The sequence below is a fragment of the Miniopterus schreibersii genome, assembly GCF_964146895.1.
Source record: "Miniopterus schreibersii genome assembly, chromosome: 11".
Classification (NCBI taxonomy): domain Eukaryota; kingdom Metazoa; phylum Chordata; class Mammalia; order Chiroptera; family Miniopteridae; genus Miniopterus; species Miniopterus schreibersii.
The window spans coordinates 217,501-239,013 of NC_138111.1; the positions used below are offsets into that span (position 1 = coordinate 217,501).

Sequence of the window (21,513 nt, forward strand, 5' to 3'; positions counted from 1 at the left end):
TTATGCGGCCCCCACCCTGGGCTCCCTGGGCTTGGCCTCCGGCGGGCCCGGGCCCCTCCCTCACCTCGATCCTCTCTGACAACGCGCCCCCCCCAGCTGTGTTCGCCAGCCGGGGTATCTCCCAGTGGAGGACGGGGGGCTTTTCCTGATCTGTCCACAGAGCTCCCCGGACACGCCCAGCGTGCAGCAGGGATGGGATGTCAGGAGGAGGCGGACGGATGGGCACGGGGCCGGGCCGAGGGCCCTGAGGGTGCAGCGCTGGGAGGTCCAGGCAGGTGCCGAACCCTCAGAGCAGCAGGCACTAAACACGTGTCTTGGGCGGATTTGGGGGGTGCCCCGCACTGGGGAGAGACACCACCTACCTAGCAGAGCCCAGAGGCTGGTGACCCCGCCACCGGTGGCCTCCCGGCCGCTGTCCCCGCCGTCCTGGAAGCCGACGTAAAGGATGATGCTGCTCTGGTCGGCGCTGACAAACCGGACGAGCATGCTGCCACCTCCTTCAACTGTGGGGACAGGCCCAGGCGGGTGAGGGGGACCCCAGCCCCGGCACCTCCCCCTGGGCCAGCTTAGGGCATGGAGCGTGCCCTCCCCCGCAGCCCGGCCCGGGCCAGAGGCTGGGCTACTCACAGGAGCCGAGGTACTGGCCCTGGAGCCCGGCCGGGTGGAGGGTGACGTTGACGCCTTTGCAGACGCTCTCGCCCCTGGGAAGAGACGGGCCTACCCGCTGCTGCCCTCTCGTCCGTCCCTGCGCCCCGTCCCCCGGTGTGGTGCCAGCTCAGAATCTGCCCCCGCAGGTCCCCAGTGTCCACCTGAGGCCCTTGGCTCCCCAGCTGGGACGGGAGGGCAGGCCCGCGGGGCAGGAGGGGCTGAAGGGCTGCAGTGAGGACGGGGCTCCTGGCTGGCATGGAGCCGGGCCCCCGGGAGGCGCTGGATCCGGTCTGTCCCTGCTCGGAGCTTCAGGCCTCAGGGTGGGGGGCCCAGGACTGGCGTCCCCGATTCCCTGGGCTCCAGGCACAGACCAGGACTTCAGGCCCCGCCCTGTGTCCCCCACCCCGGGGTCCTCAGCTTCTCGGTGGGGTGGGGTGGGCTGAGTGCCGACAGACCGGTGTTTGTGGCTGAGCCCCAGCAAGGACACGGCCACACGGTCTTTGATGTCACAGGCGCGGACTGTTAGTGTCGCCGGGTCAGCACAGCTCGTCACGTGTCACCAGATCTTCCCAATGACACAGCCCACCCAGGACCCTGGCGACGGGCGGGAAGGGGGCTGAGCCCTGAGGACCGGCTGGTGTGTGTCTCTCCCGCCCGCCCATCCTCACAGAGCTTTGAGCCAAAGTGAAACCTTAGCTGTCTCAGGGCCGAGTCGAGCCCCAGCTCAGTGCCCTGTCCTCTGGTTCTGACCACTGGTCCCTGTCCCTTGGGGGCCCCCGAGCATGAGCACCCCTAGGACCTGCAGGGGCCACGCTTACGTCCAGAACAGGATGAGCTCCAGGTCCCGGCCCTGGGTCTCGATGGAGTGGAGAGCCAGCCTCAATGGGTCGGTGGGGGAGACGAGGTCTGCCTGGCTGGAGGCCATCCGGATGGTGAGCCAGCGTCCCTCCACCTGCAGGTGCAGGCCCGGGGGTGGGCGAGGGTCCTGGAGCCTCCAGTCTTGGCTCTCAGGCCCCTCCCCAGTGCTCAGCACTGCCGGGGGTAAGGGGGCGACTGGTGAATGCCCGGGGCCCAGGTTGGGGGAGGGCCAGCCTCCTCCCTGTGGACAGTCCTCCCTCCCCCCTCGCTGCCCTCTCCCCCTCTCCTTCCTCCAGCCCCTCCTGTACTTGGTCATAGGCTCTGGCCAAGTCCAGGGGACAGGTCACCCTGGATGGGCCGAGTCCTGAAATGGCCCTTACTGCCCCCACCCTGCCCAGCACCGTCCGCGCCCCACAGGGACGGGTGATGGGCAGGGGGGGTCAAACAGGGGAGCAGGGACTCCAGGTCCCTCCTTGCCCTGGGCCAGTGGCAGGAAGGCCCCTCGGCCTGGGGGGACAGCTGCCCGAGGAGCGTCGGGGGGTTGTGCCTGGGCCTGAAATGCCCGAGCCGTCGCCTGCCTCTCCCTTCGTGTACCGCCTGGCGCCTGAGCGAGGCCTCGAGGGGACACTGGCACCCACTTCCTTGTCCCAGGGCCAAGCCTGGGGCCTGACCAGCACGGTTACCTTCTGGGCGTCAAAGCCGGGCTGTATGGGCACCTCTGCGAGAGTCCTCTGGGCGCCGGCCGGGCCCAGGCTGAGGGCCAGCAGCAGGAGGTGCCCCCTCGCCAGGGCCACAGCCGCAGGGGCCCAGAGGGAGGGGAGGCTGGGCGGCCGGGGCCCCCTCCTCATGCCTGTCCGCCCGCAGCCCCTCGTCCCACCGGGGCTCCCGGAAGGTTCCAGAACCGTGCCCGCGGGAAGGCACCGCCGGCTGCGGCTTAGGGTGCGCGGGGCGTCGGCAGCGGGGCTGAGTGCCGTCGGGGCGGTTTGGCCACATTGCGCGTCTGTCCTGGGAGCCGTGGGAGGCGAGAGGAGGGCGCGGGTGTGTCTGCCGTCCCACAGGCTCAGCTCCGCCGCCAGCCTGTGCTCCCCGGGAGCGCCCACCCTCCGCCGGAGCCGCCGGGACCCTGTGCTCCTCTCCTCACCGTCTGGGGGGCGACGCTCACAACACAGACCCGGCTGGTGCTCAGCTCCCGGTGCCCTTTCCCACGCCTGCCGCCCCTCTCGCTCCCGGTCCCGGGACGGTCAGCCACTCCCGTGCGGCAGGCCTACAGGTGACCGTAGCCCCACCTGTGTCCAGGGTGAGGCGCCATCTGGCCTCACCTCTCTGGGGTCCACTGTCACCCATGGTCACAAGGAGACCAGTCCCCAGAAACGTTTCCCACAGTCAGCCCGGACACATAGAGGTCACCAGAGCCCCTCCCCCAGGGAGTGTCCCTGTGGGCGTCCAGGGTGGGTCCTGGAATCTCAGGTGACACCCCACCTCGCCTCTGGGCCTTGCTCAGCCCAGGGAGGGCCCGGCGTCTCGGCTGTGGGTCCCGGTGAGAGGACAGGGGTGGCAGGCGGGGTGGCAGGCTCACGGGCCGTGTCACTCAGAGGCAGGCTCTACCTGCAGACTCACAGGCCCTGGTCCCTGAGCTCGCCCAGCCCTGGGGACCAGCACAGTCCCTGCAAAGCAGGAGGGTGACTCAGAGGCTCTGGATGAGTCAACACACAGCCGAAGAGTCCTCACAGGGAGAGAGAGGAACACGGGCGTGAGAGAGACGCATCGATCGGTCGCCTCCCGCACAGGCCCCGTCGGGGCCGGGGATCGAGCCTGCGACCGAGGTGCGTGCCCTTGGCCGGAATCGAACCCGGGCCCCTTCAGTCCCGATGCTCTAACCACTGAGACACACCAGCCAGGGTCTCAGGTAAGTTTTTACGTGAACAGTCGAATATCTAGGTTACGTGACCATCGGTTTTCATTCCTTGTGAAGCTGTGGTGTTGGCTGGATGGAAGCTTTAACCCCAGAGCTGCCTCTGAGGCTAATCCGGTCCCCACAGCTGTTTGTGTGCTGACCCCTAGTGTCCAAGGCCCTGTCCCCGGCCTGCCCCTCCTGCCCCTGAGCGCCCGCCCACACTGACCCCAGGAAAGACTCGGCAGACACGCATGCTGCTGTGTTTCTTTATTGCTGAAGGGGGTGGCTCAGGGCAGCAGGTGCCAGGCTGGCACCCAGAGGTGCCTGGGTCCCGGAGGAGCCATGTCCAGCAGCCTCCGTGGTCTCAGTCCCTCCTGAGGCCTCTGATGCGGGAGGGGAGGGGAGGGGGTGATGACGTCTCTGCAGAGGGGCAGAAGCTCCTGAAATGGACGAGAGGCTCCCCTGTGATTCCTGGGACCCTGTGGGATGGACCCACGGGGGTGCAGACGGCGCCTCCTGCGGGACAGAGCCCCACCTCGCCCCACCTCAGGTCAGGTGACTGTCCCCCAACCCCAGTCCTTTCCAGCCCCCTCCCTTTGCCCCCACCCAGCCCGAAGGGGCAGCTGGATGTCAGCATGTGAGTGTGGCCAAGACACAGGAAGGACACCCTGATTCTCGAGCCCCCAGGAGAGACCACAGGCTCCAGCCCTTCCCGTGGAAGGGAGTCTGGGCCCCCGAGAGCCCCGCGCCCATGCCCAGGACGTGAGGCAGGGCAGTACCTTCCCCGGAGGCGGTCGCAGGAGCTCACTCAGACACGGCACCTCTCTGCGGGAGGAGGGGGGCCAGGGAGGTCACGGGTGGGCCAGGTCACCAGAGGGGTCTGTGGGGACCCCACCTCAGGAGCTCTGCACCCCCACCTCCCGCCTGCCTCCTGGGGGCCCTGGGGGAATGGGGAGTCCCCGTGGGAGGGAGAGGTTCCCAGTGCGCCTGGCATCTGGCTGGGATCTGGGGGCGTGGGGCCGGGGGTCACCTTCTGCCTGGGTTGGGGTGAAGATCAGCTGGATGTGCATGGGGATCAGCTTCATGACTCTGCTGAATTGCTCCATGGCCATCTCATTAATCTTTGGGGTCCTGGCTGTGGGGGGCAGGGAGTCAGTCCCTGGGCTCAGGGTGGGGGAGCGTTTTGACGAGAGTCGGGGAGCCCAGGGGCCCTGCCTGGGGACCCTGCCTGGGGACGAGCCCAGGAAGGACACGGTGACATCCTGAGGTCGGCAGAGCTTGGCCAGGCCCAGCTTCCCAGGCTGGTCTCCAGGGCTCAACCCGCCTCCCTCCAGGGGCCCTGTCCCCCCGCCTCCTCCCAGGGTCCACACGGTCCCGGGAGGGCTGCTTGAAGGACCAGGCAGATTTCACAGCCACACCCCCGTGATCCGCGCGGGAGCCCTGGGGACACCCGAGGGCACCGCTCCTGCGACCGTGAGAACGTCACCTGCGCCTGTTCTCAGAACATTAGCGCTTAAAGACGCTCCTTAGCCGACGCCTCATTCGGTGAAATAACTGAAGCTCCGCCAGCAAAGGCTGTGGGATCCGTGGTGACCGCTGGCTACTCGGGGTTGTCCAGCCCATTACAGATGCTCACCACCCACCCGGCCCCCGACCGGCGCCTCTGTCCCTCGTCAGGAGCCACCCACGGCCCCAGCATGTGCCTGCCCCCCCGGGCCCCGGGCCTGCCCCCCCCCGGGCCCCGGGCCTGCACGTGGAGCGAGCCCAGGGCCGGGCGCACCCAGGTACTGGCAGGCCAGGCGCTGCTGGGCTGCCTCCATGTTCTCCAGGCACAGGATCGCGAAGGTCTTGTAGTCAGTGTCCACCACGCGGACCTTGCTGTCGCCCAGGCCTGGAAGAGGGGCCAGTGGGTGAGGTCAGGCTGGGTTCTCCTGTCCGGCCGGAGGGGGCATGCTGGTCAGCGTCCCGGCACGGCCACCAGGCGAGGACGAGCAGCAGCTCCTAGGCCCGGACACGGCCGGCCGCTCCCTGGAGCATCCCGGGCCCGGGGCCTGAGTGCCCTCGCCTGAGACACCACCCCCTGCAGGACTCGGCCTCGGTCCTCACTCGCCCCCAGAGGCCCCGCCCCGCCCCGTCCTGGGACCCGAGTGGCCAGGAAATGGGGTTTCCCAGCTGGCCGAGCGCGCAGTGGTTAGAGCGTCAGCCGGCGCAGGTTCGATTCCCCGTCAAGGGCACGTGCCTGGGATACAGGTTCTATCCCCAGCCCTGGTCGAAGCGTGTGCGGGAGGCAACGAGTCAGCGCCTCTCTCGTCGAGGTTTCGCTCGCTCTCCCTCCCACTCTCTCTAACAATCAGTGGGAAAAATATCCTCTGGTGAGGAACAGCTATAAGAAAAAAATGCGGTTTCCACGCTGAGCTCGAGGGGGCCCTGGGCACACCGAGCGGGGGTGGGCAGGACCCCCCTGAGGCCCGGTCACGCCTGACGCACAGCAGCCCCGGCCGGCACGTACTGTTGGTCTTGAACTCGGCGGGGGCCTCAGTTTTCTTTGCAAAGATCTTCTCCTCAATGCACCTGCCGTCCTCCCTGGAAGACAGTGTCCGGGAGCCACCTGCTCAGCTTCTGCCCCACAAAGCCCCAGGGAGGGGCAGGGAGAGCGGGGCAGGCCCCAGGGGAGAGGGCGCATGGCCCCGGGGCTGGTCACCGGCTTGGGCTGCACCGTAACCTCTAATGGCTGCAGGGGTCCAGGTGGTGACGACACACACTTAGCCGAAGGAAAGGGGCTGGTCAGGGCCCTTGACCTGCTTTCGCTGGCAGTTGTGGGGTCTGGGTTCTCACCTCCACCCCAATCCCGCTCTCTCTGGCACCCACACCCCCACTCCAGGGGCTGACAGGGCGACCCCCCGACCTCCTAGGCCCCGACCCCCAGCTGCAGCTGACCCATGGCCTCCACGCAGGCCTCTCCCCACACTGACCCCGGGGTCACTGTGTGGTCAGCCTGCGGGCCCGGAGCCCTGGGCAGGAGCTCCAAGGGGATGGGGAACCTCCCAGACCCCCCATCCCTGGGGCTCCATGTGGCCCATGGGAAAGACAGGCCCCTGAGGAGCCCTGGCTGCCTCCTCACCCCCCCCCCCCCGTCCAGGAGCCAGGCCCCTCACCCACAGCCAGGACACCCACCGTCTGTGCCCAATGATCTCCAGGTCGTCCTTGGGGGTGGGCCTCAGCTCCTTGATGTACAGCCTCAGGGGGGCGCTCTCTGTGCTCAGCAGAGCGAAGTCACTGGCCGCCATGGCCATGGAGTACCAGGTCCCGGCCACCTGGGGAGGGGCCTTGAGCTGCACTCTGGGGGCGGGGAGGGGACCCCAGCCCCAGGACGGGCTCCCCATCCCTCCCTGTCCAGGTCAGGCCGAGCCCACCCATTCCCAACTCCATCCAGCCGACCTAGGGAAAGGGGGCTGGGTTCTCGGGGTCCTCCCGGGCCCCTGCTGGGCTGGGCTGAGGAATGTTCTATCTAAACTCATCGGGGCCCAAAGAAGGACCTGGAGAGCCACCTCCAAGAGTGAGGGGGGAGGTTTGGATCTTGGGAAGACATGCAGTTGGAGATGGGAAAAGTGGGGGAGGCAGAGGGGCCTTGTTAGGGCCTAAACTGTGTCCCCCCCTTCAACAAAATGCATATGTCGAAGTCCCGGCACCTCTGACCATGACTATTTGGAAATGGGGCCTCTGAAGAGGTGGTGATGTTAAAATGAGGGTGGGCCCGGACCCCGCCTGACTGATGACCTTATAAGAGGAGATGTGGATACAGGCGGGTGCAGAGAAAAGCCCGTGTGAGGACACAGGGAGAGGAGGGCCGTCCGCAAGGCCTGGACAGAGGCCTCGGCAGGAACCAGCCCTGCTCACGCCTGGATCTCGGCCGCCCGGCCTCCAGGATGTGAGAATAAACGTCTGTTGTTTAAGCTGCCCTGCGTCCACGGTGCTTCGTCACCGCAGCCCCGGCAAAGTCAGGCCGACCCCGGGCATCCCAGCCCCCCTGTCATCTGATGCCCTGGTGCCCCCACCCAGCCTGCAGCTCACCCGCACCCCAGCCGCCCCGCGGCAGAGCACCCCCCCAAACCTTTTGGACGTCCAGGTTCTCCTGGGCCTGCAGGACATAGACGTCCCGGGTGGCGCACGCCAGGGCCACGCTGAGAGCGAGCAGGAGGCACCTCATGGCTGCAGTGTGAGGGTGTCTGAGCCGCGAGTGGGAGGCCGAGGCAGGGGCTCGGGGCCTCATATAGGAGGAGGGCCGGCCACGGCCAGCACCCCCGGCCCCCCTGCCACGTTCCCCGAATCCCTGGGGCTCATCTCAGCCCTGGGGCTGCTTCCTCGAGGGGACAATAGGAGGCCTCTTCCCTCTGAGTCAGAGCAGGAAGGTCCCCTGTGTCCCCAGGGTCTGGAAAGTTCCTGGTAGAACCCAGAAGGGAAGGGGGGGGCCAGGCTGGCCACCGGCCTGAGGGACACTTCCTGGGTCAGGCTGTGGACAGTGACAGGTCAGAGCCAGCACTGAGGACAGCTGTGTCCCAGAGGGTGGGCCCCGTGGCCGGAGATCCCCAGGCCAGCCCCAGGGTCCCTGAACGTCTGTTCACTGCGGGCCCCTCTCCCCCCTCCCGGCAGCTTCAGGTGCCACCCTCCCCGGCCCGGGCTGGTCGCCCCCCATTCCTGCTTTTCCCTCCTGCTCTGGCACCAGTTTCTGCTCCACCTGCAGCCAGGGCCTGGGTCACCTTCCCCTCACCCCCCTCATCCCTCCGTCAAGGGAGAGGTGAAGTGAGGTCCAGGGAGAGCTCCCCGGTGGGCTGGGTGGTGAGCGCACTGAACGTGGTGGCTGCTGAGTCAGCGTGATACTAATAATGTGGCACCAACAGTGACAGTGACAGGCACAGAATCACCAGGGCACCCAGGTGGGGCCGGGTGGGAAGTGGCCTGACCTCTGGGCTGCGCGGGGAGTGGGGCCGGCAGGGCCTGCTCCACGGGGCAAGTGCGGTCGAACTATCCAGCCTCAGGCTCTTCCATCTCCCAAGTCTTTTATTGATTGATTGATTGATTGATTGATTGGAGACAGAAACATCGATTTGTCATTCCACCTATTTCTGCAACACTGGTTGATGTGCCCTGACTGGGGATTGAACCCGCAACTTTGGCATATTGGGACGTCGCTCTAACCCACTGAGCTACCCTGCCAGGGCTTCGATCTCCCAAGTCCTACATTTTATTTTTTTATTTTTTAATTTTTTTAGTTTTATTTTTGTTTAAAATATTACAGATGTAAGTCCTACATTTTAATCCACTGCAGCCCTCACCCCACTCGGGGGGGGGGGCGTCCTGAGCAGCTCGAGCAGCTGGTGCCCAGGTGGCCCTGGCTAGTCTGGAGGGGACCAAGTGAGTCACAGAAGAACATGTCTCCCACAGTGGGGACATATGTGCCCTGGGCCCCGTGTGAAGGGGGCACACGGCCCTGGGACACCTTGACTATGGACTTTGGCTTCAGAACTGGGAGAGAGTGAATTCCTGTTGTTAAAAGACCCCCTCCCCCCCCCACCGGTCCTCTGCTATGGCAGCCCCAGGGTGCCAGCACCGGCAGGCGGCTTAGACAGGCGTCCACAGGGGCCCAGGCGTCAGAGGCTGTCCCCTCAGAGACTGCCCAGCAGGGTGCCCAGAGCACCGGCAGGCCCACCGGGAAAAGCAGACGTCCTGTTTCCGGGTGAGCTTGGGGAACGCTGGCTGCCCCCAGCCGCGGGCATTTCCTGCAGGTGTTCTCAGAGGTCCCGCTGTGCACCTGCCAACGGTGACCCCGTGACCCTGACGGCAGAGCACACCTAGCTGCGTTTCCAGGAATGGAGCTCCATAGAAGACCTTAACAACGTAAGAAGCAAGCCACCGCTGGCCTCAGGCTGTGGCCTCAGGAGGCGTGGGAGGGACACTGAGCCCAGGGGACACAGCTTTGCCCAGGTCAGGGCCCTGGGAGGAGACCTCGCCCAACCAGCACAAGGCCCCAGCGCCTCCGCCAGGACCCCAAGCACCTCAGAACTGGGTGGGGTCAGGCCTGTCATTGCAGAAGCAGGAAGTTTCTTTTCTTGGGGTCAGGAGGCCTCAATGGGCCTTGGCTCAGTAGGGACACAATGTCCCCCCACCAGGCCTGCTCCCTGAAGCCCTGAGCCAAGGACACCGGGCAGCCACCGGTTTCAGAGTGCTAGTCTGTTCTGTGGTCATGACAGTGTGTGCCCAGTGCCAGGGGCCCCTAAGCATGTACCACCCTGGGTACTGCCCACCTAGGAGGCACACCTGTCCCCGGTGGGCCCGGTCTCCCCACAAATCATCACCTGACTCCTTCTCACACCATCACGCCCAGGCCCCGTGTTCCAGGAGTACCCTAATCACAGCAAATTAATAATATAATATATAACATAACATAAAATATAATAATTAATAATATAATAATATATATAATATGCCAACACCCAAACATGCCTCAAACAGAGCCCCTCAGAGCCAAGTTGCTGCCACCATGGAAGACAGCAGGGCAGTGCCTCCAAAAGCAAACAGAATGACTGTGACCCAGCAGTGCCACCCCAGGCGGACACCCAAAAGAATTGTCAGCAGGTGTGGAAGAGACGTTTCACACCCGTGTTCGCAGTGGTGTTATTTACAACAGCCGAGAGGTGGGCACAGCTCGGGTCCGTCGATGGATGGATGGAAAAATCAAATGTGGTCCATCCACACGGGAACATTGTTCAGCTTAAGAAGGAAGGACCTCCTGACACCGGCTACGTGGGTGGACCTGGAGGACCCTGCTGAGCGAAAGCAGCTGGTCCCAGAAGGAGCGTCCCGTTCACGAGGCCCCTGGAGCAGCGGCTCCGAGGAGACAGACATTGCAGTCTCTGTGTCTCACATCTGGAGTTGGTCTTTCCCATTTTTCATGCCTCCACTTAATGGAACAGAGCTGCGACGAAGGTCTCATGTTACCGCCCGGAGAGTCCAACCTCCGCGTCAGTCCGGGGCTGGTCCGGCGGCGGGGGCGAGGGGGAGTCTTCATCTGCAGGGCTGTGTTTGCGAAATTCTTCCCAAGATGCCAGACATTGTAAAGTCCCCTTCTTGGGTCTGGGTAACATTGTATCCTGCCTGGTAACACCAAAGATGCCAGACATTGTAAAGTCCCCTTCTTGGGTCCGGGTAACATTGTATCCTGCCTGGTAACTCCAAAGATGCCAGACATTGTAAAGTCCCCTTCTTGGGTCTGGGTAACATTGTATCCTTACAAATATTTCTCACCTTGTCCTGGGAAACTGTTACATCAGCTAGAAACAATTAGCTTCATTTTTTCTGGTCTTGCTCCAGCGAGCTGTGCAGGGAGGGGTCGGGATCAGGGGGGCAAAGCCGCCCGCTGAGAGGCTGGTCCCAGCAGGGCCGGGCGCAGGCCAGCTAGGAGGGCAACCGAGAGGAGAGGAGCGGAGGGAGCGACACGGGGGAAAGGCCATGGTGTGACCTGCAGTAATGTGGGCGAAAGTGGGTTTGTAGCTGTTTGTATGGAAAATAATAGAACTCGTAAGTAGTAATACAAGAATAAACTCGGAGCTGGCCGGCGTGGCTCAGCTGGTTGGAGCTTTGTCGGGCGCACTGAAGGGTTGTGGGTTCCATCCTCGGCCGTGCACATCGATGTTCTCCCTCTCTCTCCCTCTCCCTTCCTCTCTCTCTAAAATCAATAAAAATTATTTTTAAAAAAATTTTTTTTAAAGAATAAGCTGTGTTTTGTGTACTGACAACTGTAAAGCTACCTCTGCCCACCTGTATCCATGGCCTTCTTGCCGTTTCTAGCTCAGAGCTCTTAACGCTCTAGGAATTTCCTGAGTGATAAAAGCGCCTCAGTCTTACACGCCCCTCTCCTGGGCTTATGTTAGTAATGACAGCGAAAGCCCCCGAGGATGGGGCTGGTTGTCAAGGGAGCAAACCCTGCGGTCAGAGGACTGGAGCTTTCCTCCCACCCCCACCTCTGAGGTTGAGTTCGCTGACCAACGGCCAGCGATTTAGTCCGTGGTGACGGTGTAAGGAAGCCTCCACCAAACCCAAAAGGACAGGTGCAGGGAGCTCCTGGTGGGTGAACACGGGGAGGTTTGGGGAGGTGGTGGCCGTGGGGAGGGCACGAGCCCCCCGGCACCCCTTGCCCTACTCATCTCTTCCTCCTGGCTGCTCCTCAGCTACGTTCGTTATAATAAACCAGGGGCCCGGTTGGTAAAATGCCCAAGTCCCGTGAGCCACTCTAACAAATCGGGCCCAAGGAGGTGTTGTCGGAACCGCCAAACTATAGCCAGTGGGTCAGAAGCACAGGTGACGAGCCGGGCCTGTGACCGGTGTCAAGGTGGGGCTGGAGAGGGGGCGCAGGCTGTGACCAAGCCCCTAACCTGCGGGATCTGGGGCACGAGCTGTCTCCGTGCTCCCTGCAAAGACCTTCTTGTCAACACGCCTGTCGACCTCCCTGAGAGGCGGTGACAGCACACACAGTGACACTGAGGCTCAGTGGCCACGCCGGAGTCCCTCCCACCAGACAGGGCCATCGTAGGAGCACCCACCCTGACCCCTGCTGCAGCTGACCGGCGGCCTCCACACGGGCCTCTCCCCACACTGACCCCGGGGTCCCTCTCTGTGCTCAGCCTGTGGGCCCAGGGGCCTGGGCAGGGGCTCCTGGGGGGAACCTCCCAGCCCCACTCCCCGCCCCTGGGGCTCCATGTGGCCACTGGGAAAGACAGGTTCCATCAGGAGCCCTGCCCGCCCGCCCGGGAGCCAGGACACCCACCATCTGTGCACAATGATCTCCAGGTCGTCCTTGGGGGGGCTCAGCTCCTAGCCTCAGGGGGGCGCTCTCCGTGCTCAGCAGGGGGATGTCACTGGCCGCCATGGCCATGGAGTACCAGGTCCCAGCCACCTGGGCAGGGGCCTCAGCGCCACGGCGGGCTCTCGGCCCCTCCGTCCCTCCCTGTCCGGGCCAGGCCGAGCCTAACTGGGCGGGTTGGTGAACACTGGCCGGCCCTCCGCTCTCTGCCAGACGCGGGCTGTAGCATTTCCACACTTGAAACGCGTGTGTGTTAACCCAAGTGGCTTTAAAGTCCAAATCTTGAGCCGTTACCCAGAACCATCTGGACCTTGGGGAACCAAACAAGCCACCCCGAGGATGGAGACCAGGAGGGTCCTGACATCCAGCCTCCTGTCACCGGGTGGCCCGGCCGCCCTGCCGCTCACCCCACCCAGCCATCCCACCGCAGAGCTCCCCCGTCCCCAAACATTTTGGACGTCCCCATCCTCCACGGACGGGGATGCCCACGCCCAGGTGCCGCACACACAGCCGGGCCGCGCTGAGCGCCAGCAGGAGACACCGCAAGGCTGCAGCTGTGAGAACTTTTTAAAAAATTTCTTTATTGCTGAAAGTATTACAGACGTCCCCTTTTTACCCCCTTGGATCCCCTCTCCCCCGCATGCACCCCACCCCAGGCCTTCCCCAGACCAGTGTCTGAGTCCGTGGGTTAAGCTCATAGACAGGGAAGGTCTCTGGTTCATCTCCCCCCCCCCCCTCCCTCTGAGATCCTCCGTCTGCTCCACGCTTCTGTGTCCCGGGATCTATTTTGTTCATCAGATTATTCTGTTCATTAGATTCCACATATGCGTGAGATCACGTGATGTTTGTGTTTCTCGGCCTGGCTCATTTCGCTCCGCACAATACTCTCCAGGTCCGTCCCTGCTGTGCCGGAGGGCGGGAGACCCTTCTTCTTTACAGCTGCGTAGTATCCACGGTGTGAATGTCCCACAGCTTTTTTGCTCACCCATCTACTGAGGGGCACTGGGGCTGTTTCCAGATCTTAGCTAGTGTACATTTCACCGCTATGAACACAGGGGGGTGTGAGGACTTCTGAGCCGCGAGCGGGAAGGGGGGCAGGGGCTCCGGGCCTCGCACAGGAGGAGGGCCGGCCACAGCCAGCACCCTGTGGGCCCCCTGCTGCGTTCCCCGAATCCCCGGGGCTCATCTCAGCCCTCAGGCGGCTTCCTCGACGGGGACAACAGGAGGCCTCTTCCCTCTGAGTCCGAGCAGGAAGGTCCCCTGTGTCCCCAACAGTCCCCAGCAGGGCCCAGAGGGAAGGATGGGGGGGCCAGGCTGGAGGCCAGCCCGAGGGCCATTTCCTGGACCTGGACCTGGACCTGGACAGCGACGGCCTGAACCTGCTTCTCTCCCCTGACCGCCACTCCTCTGAGTTACAGGAACCAGGACAGCAACCCCACCCCGAAAACCTGGGGTCACCGCGGTGTGTCCAAAAGGTCTCACATCTTCACCCCAAATCCACCTGTTAAACTCACCTTCTCCGTGGTAGTTCCCGGTCACGTCCCCCTGGTCCTGGACCTCACAGGTATTTCTCTCAGGGGCAAAATGAGTGAAAACACCTCGTTACCTGGCCTCCCTTCCCCCACCCCTCCTGAGCTCAGAGTCGAATTATCCTCAGGTGACTCAGCCTCTGCCTTGCGGGTCATTCAGGGAGCGGGGCTTAACCTGGAGGGTTCATTGCAATCACCTGGGGGAGTTTCCGGGGCTGATGCTTACCCCAGGGCACCCAGAGCGTGAGGCCGGGACCCACCTCCACGCTCCTGCAGGCCGACCGTGGGGAGTGTGGGCCGAGAGGCGGCTAAGGGCCCACGTGAGTGGGATGGGGCTCGTGGCTGTGTTCACAGGCCTCCCGGCAGAGGTGCTCACCCTTCGACTTACAGAGGACGGGAAAGGCCCCCGGGGCCGCTTAAAATGCCCCAGCGGTGCCAAGAGCACAGGGACCAGGCTTGTGGGGAGCCGACGGCCCTAGAACTGAGCTTGGCGTCGCCAGGGCTTCGTTCCACTTTCCTCTCGTCCTGGATATTCAAGGGGTCCCATCGTTTTTTTAAATAAGTAAAAAATCTAATCATTCACATGTGAGCCCCTGGTGAGTCGTCACTGAGAGAAGAGAAAATACAAGTTTTCTCAGTAAATCCTGAAAGGTCAAGGGGGCAGGGAGATCTCTGGTCTTCAACAGGGAAATTGAAATATATTCTAATTTGTATTTGTCCTTACAAGGGTCTTACAGACGCGGGTCTCACAGGTCCCTCCACAGGGGCCTCGCAAAGCTTTTAGGAAAAGTGACATCTTCTGTCTCCGCTTGTCTCCTTCTCATTTCTTGGCCAGTGGCCGGGACGCCCAGGGTGACGGTGGGTCCCAAAGTGAGGGGTCGTTCAGGGACCCCTGTGGGCACGTTTCTCCGCTTCGTTACGGGGATGCAGGTTCACGAGGTGTTTGACGCTGACCGTAGTCTCTTCTAGTTTTATTGCAAAGATCGGGGGGGGGGGGGGGGGTTAATCATGATTGGTGATTTCTATCAAATGGCTTTTTTTTTTTAGCATCAATTAAGATGTTTCTGTGGGCTTTTTTCGCCTACCACCTGCGAATGTAACATATTTTATTGATGGAATAAATTTTATTGATGGAAAAACACAAAAACACCCACTGTAGGAAGAGCTACGAACTCGGGGGTGTGGGTCTTCGCTCACTCGGACACGAGAGGAACTCGGGGCGTGAAACCCCGAAAGGAGGCAGGAAAATGCTCGTCGCCCGTAGGAAACGTGAGCTTAAAAGAATCCAAAGTTGCCGCCTAAAGCCCCGAAAACCCTGAGAGAAGCCAGTAAGCACAAGATGCAGATGAAAATACGGAGAAACCAGCAGCTTTATGTTCTGAAAACAGCAACTTAACATCAGAGACAAGGTTGGGTACAGTGGGGGGGGGCCTCAGCAGAATCCAGGGCCAAGGGGGAGGGGGCGGGTCCCGAGGAAGGCCTGGGCCTCTGACCTCTGACCTCCGACCTCCGGGCAGTGCTCCGAGTTCTAAGACAATCATTTTATGTTGTGAAAACAGTTTCTATGTGGCACATGTTTAACTAGGAACTGAGAACAAACCTCTGGGGCCTCTCTGGGCCTGAAGGAAACGCCCATCTGGGGAGGGCAGGGGAGGGCAGGGCCGGGCAGGGCCGGGCAGGGCGCTGTGATTGCAGGTGACGCCCGACCGGCAGGGCTGAGGCTCTTCACCGGAGAAATCAATGCATTAATCGCTGAATGAAAGGTGCTGTCAGAGCCGGTGCAGTGCCTCCCTCAAGGTGCCTTCGGGTCTGGAGCTCTGACCGCAGGCAGCGGAGGGCGGGGGCCGCAGGGTCCAGCGTCCTGAACCCAGCCGCCGCCCGCGGGCACTAAGGCTCGCCATCCGACTGACAGGCGTCTGCAGACCCAGAAAGAGAGGCAGGCGGTGGAACCCCCGCAGGGTCCTCAGGAGGGAACCAGGGGCGAGAAAGGCCCAGAGTCCGGGGCGAGTGGAGAAACAAGGGGACCCCCCCCTCATTACCAACGTGACTGGGTTTGACGATGGCCGTCCTGTTTATCCCTTTGTCCTCGACAAACTCCTCGAAGATGCGCAGGGCCTCCGGGCTATCGTCCAGCGTGCGGCCTGCAGGGAAGAGGGGTGAGGGGTGTGGGAGGCCAGGGGCCGGGGGCACCTGGGCCGGGGGGCCCCCCTCTCAGGCAGGGGCCTCTGGGCACAGGTGGGCGCACAGTGGGGCATGTGAAATGCTGCCGGGAGCAGGAGGCCGTGAGGTGATGGGGGCACCTGGGAGGGGTCCGGGGCACTGAGGGCCCTTCGGGCCTGTGGTCCAGCTGGGACGGTGGGACCAGCCCTGGCTCCGCCCGGCCTCCACCCCTCACGGCTGGGGCAGGCAGGAGCAGCGGGGAGCTCCCTGCGGGCAGAGGACGGCGGACAGCAGGCGAGGCTGGCGGCGGAGACCCAGTGGGCAGGGACCGTCTGGGGAGGGGACCCCCAGAGAGCGGCCGGAAAGACACCAGCGGCTGGTGGCCTGAACAGCGTTTGAATGTGCGGAGTGAGCCTGGCCGGTGTGGTCGGTTGGCTGAGCACTGCCCTGTGCCCCGGAGTCGCAGGTTCAGTCCCAGGTCCGGCGCATACCCGGGGCGGGGGTTTGCTTCCCAGTCAGGCGTGTTCAGAAGGCAACGGATGGACGTTTCTCTCTCTCCCTCTCCCACCCTCTCTGTCCAAAATCAATAAAGTAAAAATATATCCTCGGGTAAGGATTTTTTTTAAATGTGCAGAGTGAGGCCGGGGAGTGGGTGGAGGGGGTCGGGTGGACAGGGTGCCAGGACAGTCTGGGTAGAAGCAGAGTGACCGGGGGTCAGTGGTGGAGAGAGAGGGAGAGACACAAGCGCACACGTGTGAACACGTGGGCACATGGGCAGAGAGGCACATATGCACCTCTGTGCACATACGTGAGCGCACAGGCACGTGTACACACAAGCACACGTGAACATACAGACACACGCACAAATTCAGGGCACCGGGCAAAGTTTGGCCCAAGGGCTGAGCGCTGCTGCCGGGGCTGCCGGGCCAGGCGCCACCCCCTCGGTGCGGCCTGAAGGTCCCCCCTGCCCCAGGACCCTCACCAAAGAGCTTCATTATCTGCACGTCCCTCTTCTTCCTCTCGCCCTCGAAGTGGGCAATGCCATGTTCTCTGTCCTCGGTGAGCCAGATGCTGATCCTGTGTCCCCACCCTGGGCGGGACATGGTTAGAGCCACGGTGGATTCATGGGGGTCTAAGGGGCTGGGAGGGTCCTCCTGCCTGAAGGAGGGGAACAGGGGGAGGGAGGCCCGATGCTGGGAGCTGCGCGTCGGGAGGGGCACCGGCTCAGACGCCCAGCAGTGCAATGTGGGGTGGCAGTGGCTGGCAGGGGCATCCACCCTGGGCCTCTCTGCGGGCCTCAGATCGCCGCTGTTGGCCAAGGCTCCCAGAGGCTCACTTGCACGTCTCCCCAAATGCTGCAGGAAGCTTATGAGCGGCTGACCCGCCCCCAGGCTTCCTGAGGGCGCCCCTGTACCGGCCGGTGTGGTGCCCCTGAGGGTGGGGAAGCAAGGCGTCCTGGCCCTGGGCACAGGGCAGCGTCAGACAGGAAGGCTCACGGGTGGAGAACGTGCCCAGGACCCGGGAAACAGGAAGGTGGGTGCTTGGACACTGGCAAGGTGAGCTGCGTGTTGGGACCAGCCCAGATAACTGGCGGCTCCGAGCACCAGAGGAAAACCTGCCTCCCCACGCAGAGACCCGAGGTTTCCAGGGGCCAGTAGGAGTTGAGTCTGTCACGTGGACACTCAGCTGGGTGGTCACCTAGCACATTCTCACAAATGCTGCCCCCTGGAGGCCTGGGGGCCCCGTGACTGAGCCAGTGGCCACTTACAGTTTTTGTAACTCCCGGGACTGATCTCTCTCTCAAAGGGCAGTTTATATAATATGCATCCGCTCGGCTTTCTGGAAAACAGAAACCATCAGGGAGCCCATTTCTGGCAATGGAAGGGTCCCAAGGTCACCCAGGAGTGAATCCTGACTTCCCAACTAAAGGGCACCCTCCTCCTCCTCTGGAGCCCCAGCCGGGCTGGAGGGGGCAGGCGGGGGATCTGCAGCGATGTTGCTCCTGGTGCCAGGAAAGACTCACATGATGTTCATCCTGAACTCCAGCCTTTGGAGGTCGTTCAGGACGAAGGTGAAGGGAGGCAGGGGCAGGTGCTGCTTCTTCTCAGGGATGGGCAGGGTGCCCACCCAGTACTTTATGTACCACGTGCCTAAGAGCTGGGGAAGGGTGTTGCGACAGGGCTTTAGGGAGGGAAACTCTGAAAGAACAGAAGGTCTGGGCTGTCTCTCAATCAGCCGCCTGAGCCGACTGCCACAGCTCAGAGAAACGGCGAAGACGGGACGAGTGCGGGAAAGAGCAGGGCCGCGAGGAAGCCTTTTCTCTTTTGCATGTGGAGGGCACAGCAAGGTGTCCCCACACTTGAGTCCCTCCCTCATGGTCAGCACAGGACGCTGATGCGGAAAGGAAATGTCAGGGGGATGTCCACGGAGCTGTCACATCCCTGCGTCCCGGAGGAGGTGGGTTAATGGGCCCAGTGAGCGAGAACAGGGAACAGAACCCAACCCTGTCAGAAATGGACGTTCCCGAGAGAAGCAGGGAAGGGGCCAGCAAACCAAGAGGAGTGAATGGAGTAAGTGTGCATGGAGCCCACAGTGAGGGTCCCGTGGATTTAGACTCTCTTACCTCAGAGGTGTCCATGGATGTGTGCTCATCAGCCCTGCCCTCATAGATGCCTGTCTACTTCCATCCGTCCATGCACCACCCATATACCCACCCACCATCCACCACCATCCATCCACCATCCACCACCATCCATCCACCATCCACCACCATCCATCCACCACCATCCACCACCATCCATCCACCATCCACTACCATCCACCATCCACCATCATCCACCATCCACCACCATCCATCATCCACCACCATCCACCACCATCCACCACCATCCACCACCATCCATCCACCATCCACCGCCATCCACCATCCACCATCATCCACCATCCACCACCATCCATCATCCACCACCATCCACCACCATCCACCACCGTCCACCACCGTCCACCACCATCCATCCACCATCCATCCACCATCCACCATCCATCATCCAACCTACTACCCCAGGGCACAGGAAGACACCCTGCTCCGCCGTGGGGACTGAGCATCACTCGGCAACCCCTCCTCTGCCAGGAGACCTCACTGATGACACAAGAGAGGGGGCTCTGGTCAAAGTCCCCCCAAGCTGCATCCAGCCGGCCTGTGACATTCTGCCCCAGATTGTCCAGAGAGGGGCTCCTAGCCCAGTGAAGGAGCCTGACCTGGGACTGTGCCCCACGCCAGCCTCCCGAGCTCTCACCTCGTTAGTTCTGGCATGAATAAGCTGGGTGTCCTCGGCTCTCAGCACAAAGAACAGGCTCATCCCGAATGTCAGAAGGAACAGCTGCATCGTCGGTCCTAGGCCCTCACTTCTGCTCCCCGATCACCTGGCCTCCCAGCCGCCCATTTATCCTCTTGATGGGCCGACCTGGAAACAGGGCCCAGCCTCTCCCTCACCTGCACAAAGGTCCCTTAGTTTGCAGTGTAGGTGGTGATTAAGTCGTTTTGCTTGGATCCCATGAATGGAGGTCACCTGCCACCATCACCCTCGGGTTGGCCTCCTGAGAGAGCTTATCTGGATGGGAGAATGTTCTCAGAATGGGGAGTAGCTGCCTCTAAATTAGGAGCTAGGAAGATAAAACAATGGCTTCCTTGTGCCCCCACAACCTTGGGGCCATGGGTGCACCCACCCCCACAGACCCGGACTAGCTCCGGTTCTCCACCCCTTGTCCCCAGGAGAGCCGGTCTGCATCCAGGCTCCAGCTCCCGCCCCGGGGCCGGTGCCCCACCCCTTCCCTTCCCTCCCGGCCTCCTGAACTCCAAGCGGGCGTCCAGCCTGCTCTAAACACTCCACCAGCCGGCCCCTGCCACTCACCTGTGCTTGGCCCCCCTCAAGGTCTTTGGGGTCTGGAGGTCTGGCCCACACGTTGCTGGAAGAAAGTTTGGGGTTGGGAGACAGGGATTTTCAGTCAGCTCATTGCCTCAGTGGTCCCTTGTACCCGCTGCATCGGGCCAGCCTGTGACTTTCTGCCCCAGATTGCCCCGCGAGGGGCCGTTCTGGGACTCGGGGCTCAGCTCTGACACTGCCTCCCCAGGGAGTGGAAATGACACCCCCTCCCTACACCCCCTGCCTGAATTCTGTGGAGCACATTCCATTTCCTGAGGTGGCCGTGACAAACGACCACAAACTGGGGGCTTAAAACAACAGAAATTTACTTTTTCCCAGTTCTGAGGCCAGAAGTCTGAAACGCAGGGGTCAGCAGGGCTGTGGCCCCTCTAGGGGCTCCAGGGAAGGTGGTCCCAGCTCGGGGGCTCCAGCTGCTCTGGGCTTGTGGTCACATCCCTCCAGCCTCTGCTCTGTGCTGTGTCTCAGGTCCCCCTTCTCTGCTCCGGACACCAGTCCTTGGATGTAATTACATCTGCAAAGGCCCTATTTCCAGATCGGCTCCCTTCACAGGCTCAGGGTGGGTGCATCTTTCAGGGCCACCATTCAGCCATGTGCTCCCCTCCCTGGAACGACCCGGTTTGTGTCTGTCTTATTGCCAGCGCTGACCCCAGCAGGGGCCCAAGGGCACAGGTGGACGCTGGGGGCTCACAAAGGTGCCTCTGTGCCTGTTGGGGGCAGGGTGCCTCCCCCTGCACTCTCAGTGAGCCCTGGGTGAGGACCTGAAGGTGTCGGCTTGATCCTATAATTACCCCCAGGAAGGCGCTGCTGGGGTGGGAAAGGGGCCGGCCCAGTGCCCTTTCAGGAGACCAGGAGGCAGGTCCAGGCCCCGGGAAAGGCTCTTGGGAACACTCCCAGGGCAGCACGCCCTGGCCACGGGGTCGCCACGGGGTCCCCACGGGGCTGCAGAACCGCCCTGGGCTGCGGCTGCCCTGCCCCCGTGGGGTTAGTCACACACTCACTGCCCACCAGGACGCCGAGCTCGGCGGGTCTGATAACTCCCGTCAGGCCCGAGCTGTGCGACCTAGAGGGGCCTCTGTGGGGTGTGTCCCACAAGATCCCGCACCCACGCCCAGCACCCTGGCTAGAGGAGACGGGGGGCCTGAGACGGGAGACGGGGTGAAGGGGGGCGTGAACTGGGTGGCCGAGGTGAGGGGTGGTACAGGCTGGGCCCAGGGCCTGGAGCTTCCTCTCCCCCACACCCTCGAGACAAGCAGAGTACCCAGGGGGCAGGGTACATCGATCCGTGTTGGTCTCCGGCGGGCGATGCCGTGGCTGCTGCGCAGGGTCCGGGCCCATCTCCCCGTTGCCGCCCTCCCCGAGGGGTTTTTCAAAGGGCACCCGCTCCCCAGCCCCACCGTAACTTGACTCCCACCACCGTTCACTGCTCGGCTCAAATGGCGCTTCCTCCAAGAAGCCCTCCCTGACTGCCCCCCCACCCGGCGCGTCACGCCTGCTTCGTTTGCCCCCCAGGTCGGTTTCTCAGCCTCTCACTGTGCTCAGTGACGTGCCACGTCCTCCCCTCCTAACCAGGGGTCAGTTCTGCGAGAAGTGCCTTTGCCTGACTTGCTCACCGCTCACCCCCGG

General features: G+C 62.8%; 3 protein-coding genes across 3 annotated transcripts in view; all 3 read right to left on the reverse strand.

Annotated features, from left to right (window-relative positions):
- The window catches only part of LOC308564022 (lipocalin 1-like), a gene marked incomplete at its 5' end in the record, with an annotated part of 15,433 nt that extends 13,079 nt beyond the window's left edge, over positions 1–2,354 (reverse strand). Inside the window, 4 exons of the mRNA XM_081151729.1 lie at positions 363–503; positions 628–701; positions 1,467–1,600; positions 2,190–2,354. Of these exons, the coding sequence (XP_081007855.1) occupies positions 363–503; positions 628–701; positions 1,467–1,600; positions 2,190–2,354 (514 nt within the window). The remainder of the gene's footprint in view (positions 1–362; positions 504–627; positions 702–1,466; positions 1,601–2,189) is intronic.
- A 1,854-nt stretch (positions 2,355–4,208) lies between these two features.
- LOC308564023 (beta-lactoglobulin-like) lies at positions 4,209–7,607 on the reverse strand (the record flags this gene model as incomplete). Its single annotated transcript, XM_081151730.1, has 6 exons — positions 4,209–4,225; positions 4,431–4,535; positions 5,181–5,291; positions 5,910–5,983; positions 6,575–6,714; positions 7,512–7,607. 6 exons carry the CDS (start codon positions 7,605–7,607, stop codon positions 4,209–4,211), a joined length of 543 nt encoding a protein of 180 aa, XP_081007856.1.
- Positions 7,608–15,673: 8,066 nt separating this feature from the next.
- Positions 15,674–19,332, reverse strand: LOC308564024 (major allergen Can f 1-like; the record flags this gene model as incomplete). The annotated part of the gene is made up of 5 exons (XM_081151731.1): positions 15,674–15,702; positions 15,826–15,927; positions 16,929–17,104; positions 17,970–18,103; positions 19,243–19,332. The coding sequence occupies 5 exons, from the start codon at positions 19,330–19,332 to the stop codon at positions 15,674–15,676; spliced, it is 531 nt and encodes a 176-aa protein (XP_081007857.1).
- Between the last annotated feature and the right edge of the window lie 2,181 nt (positions 19,333–21,513).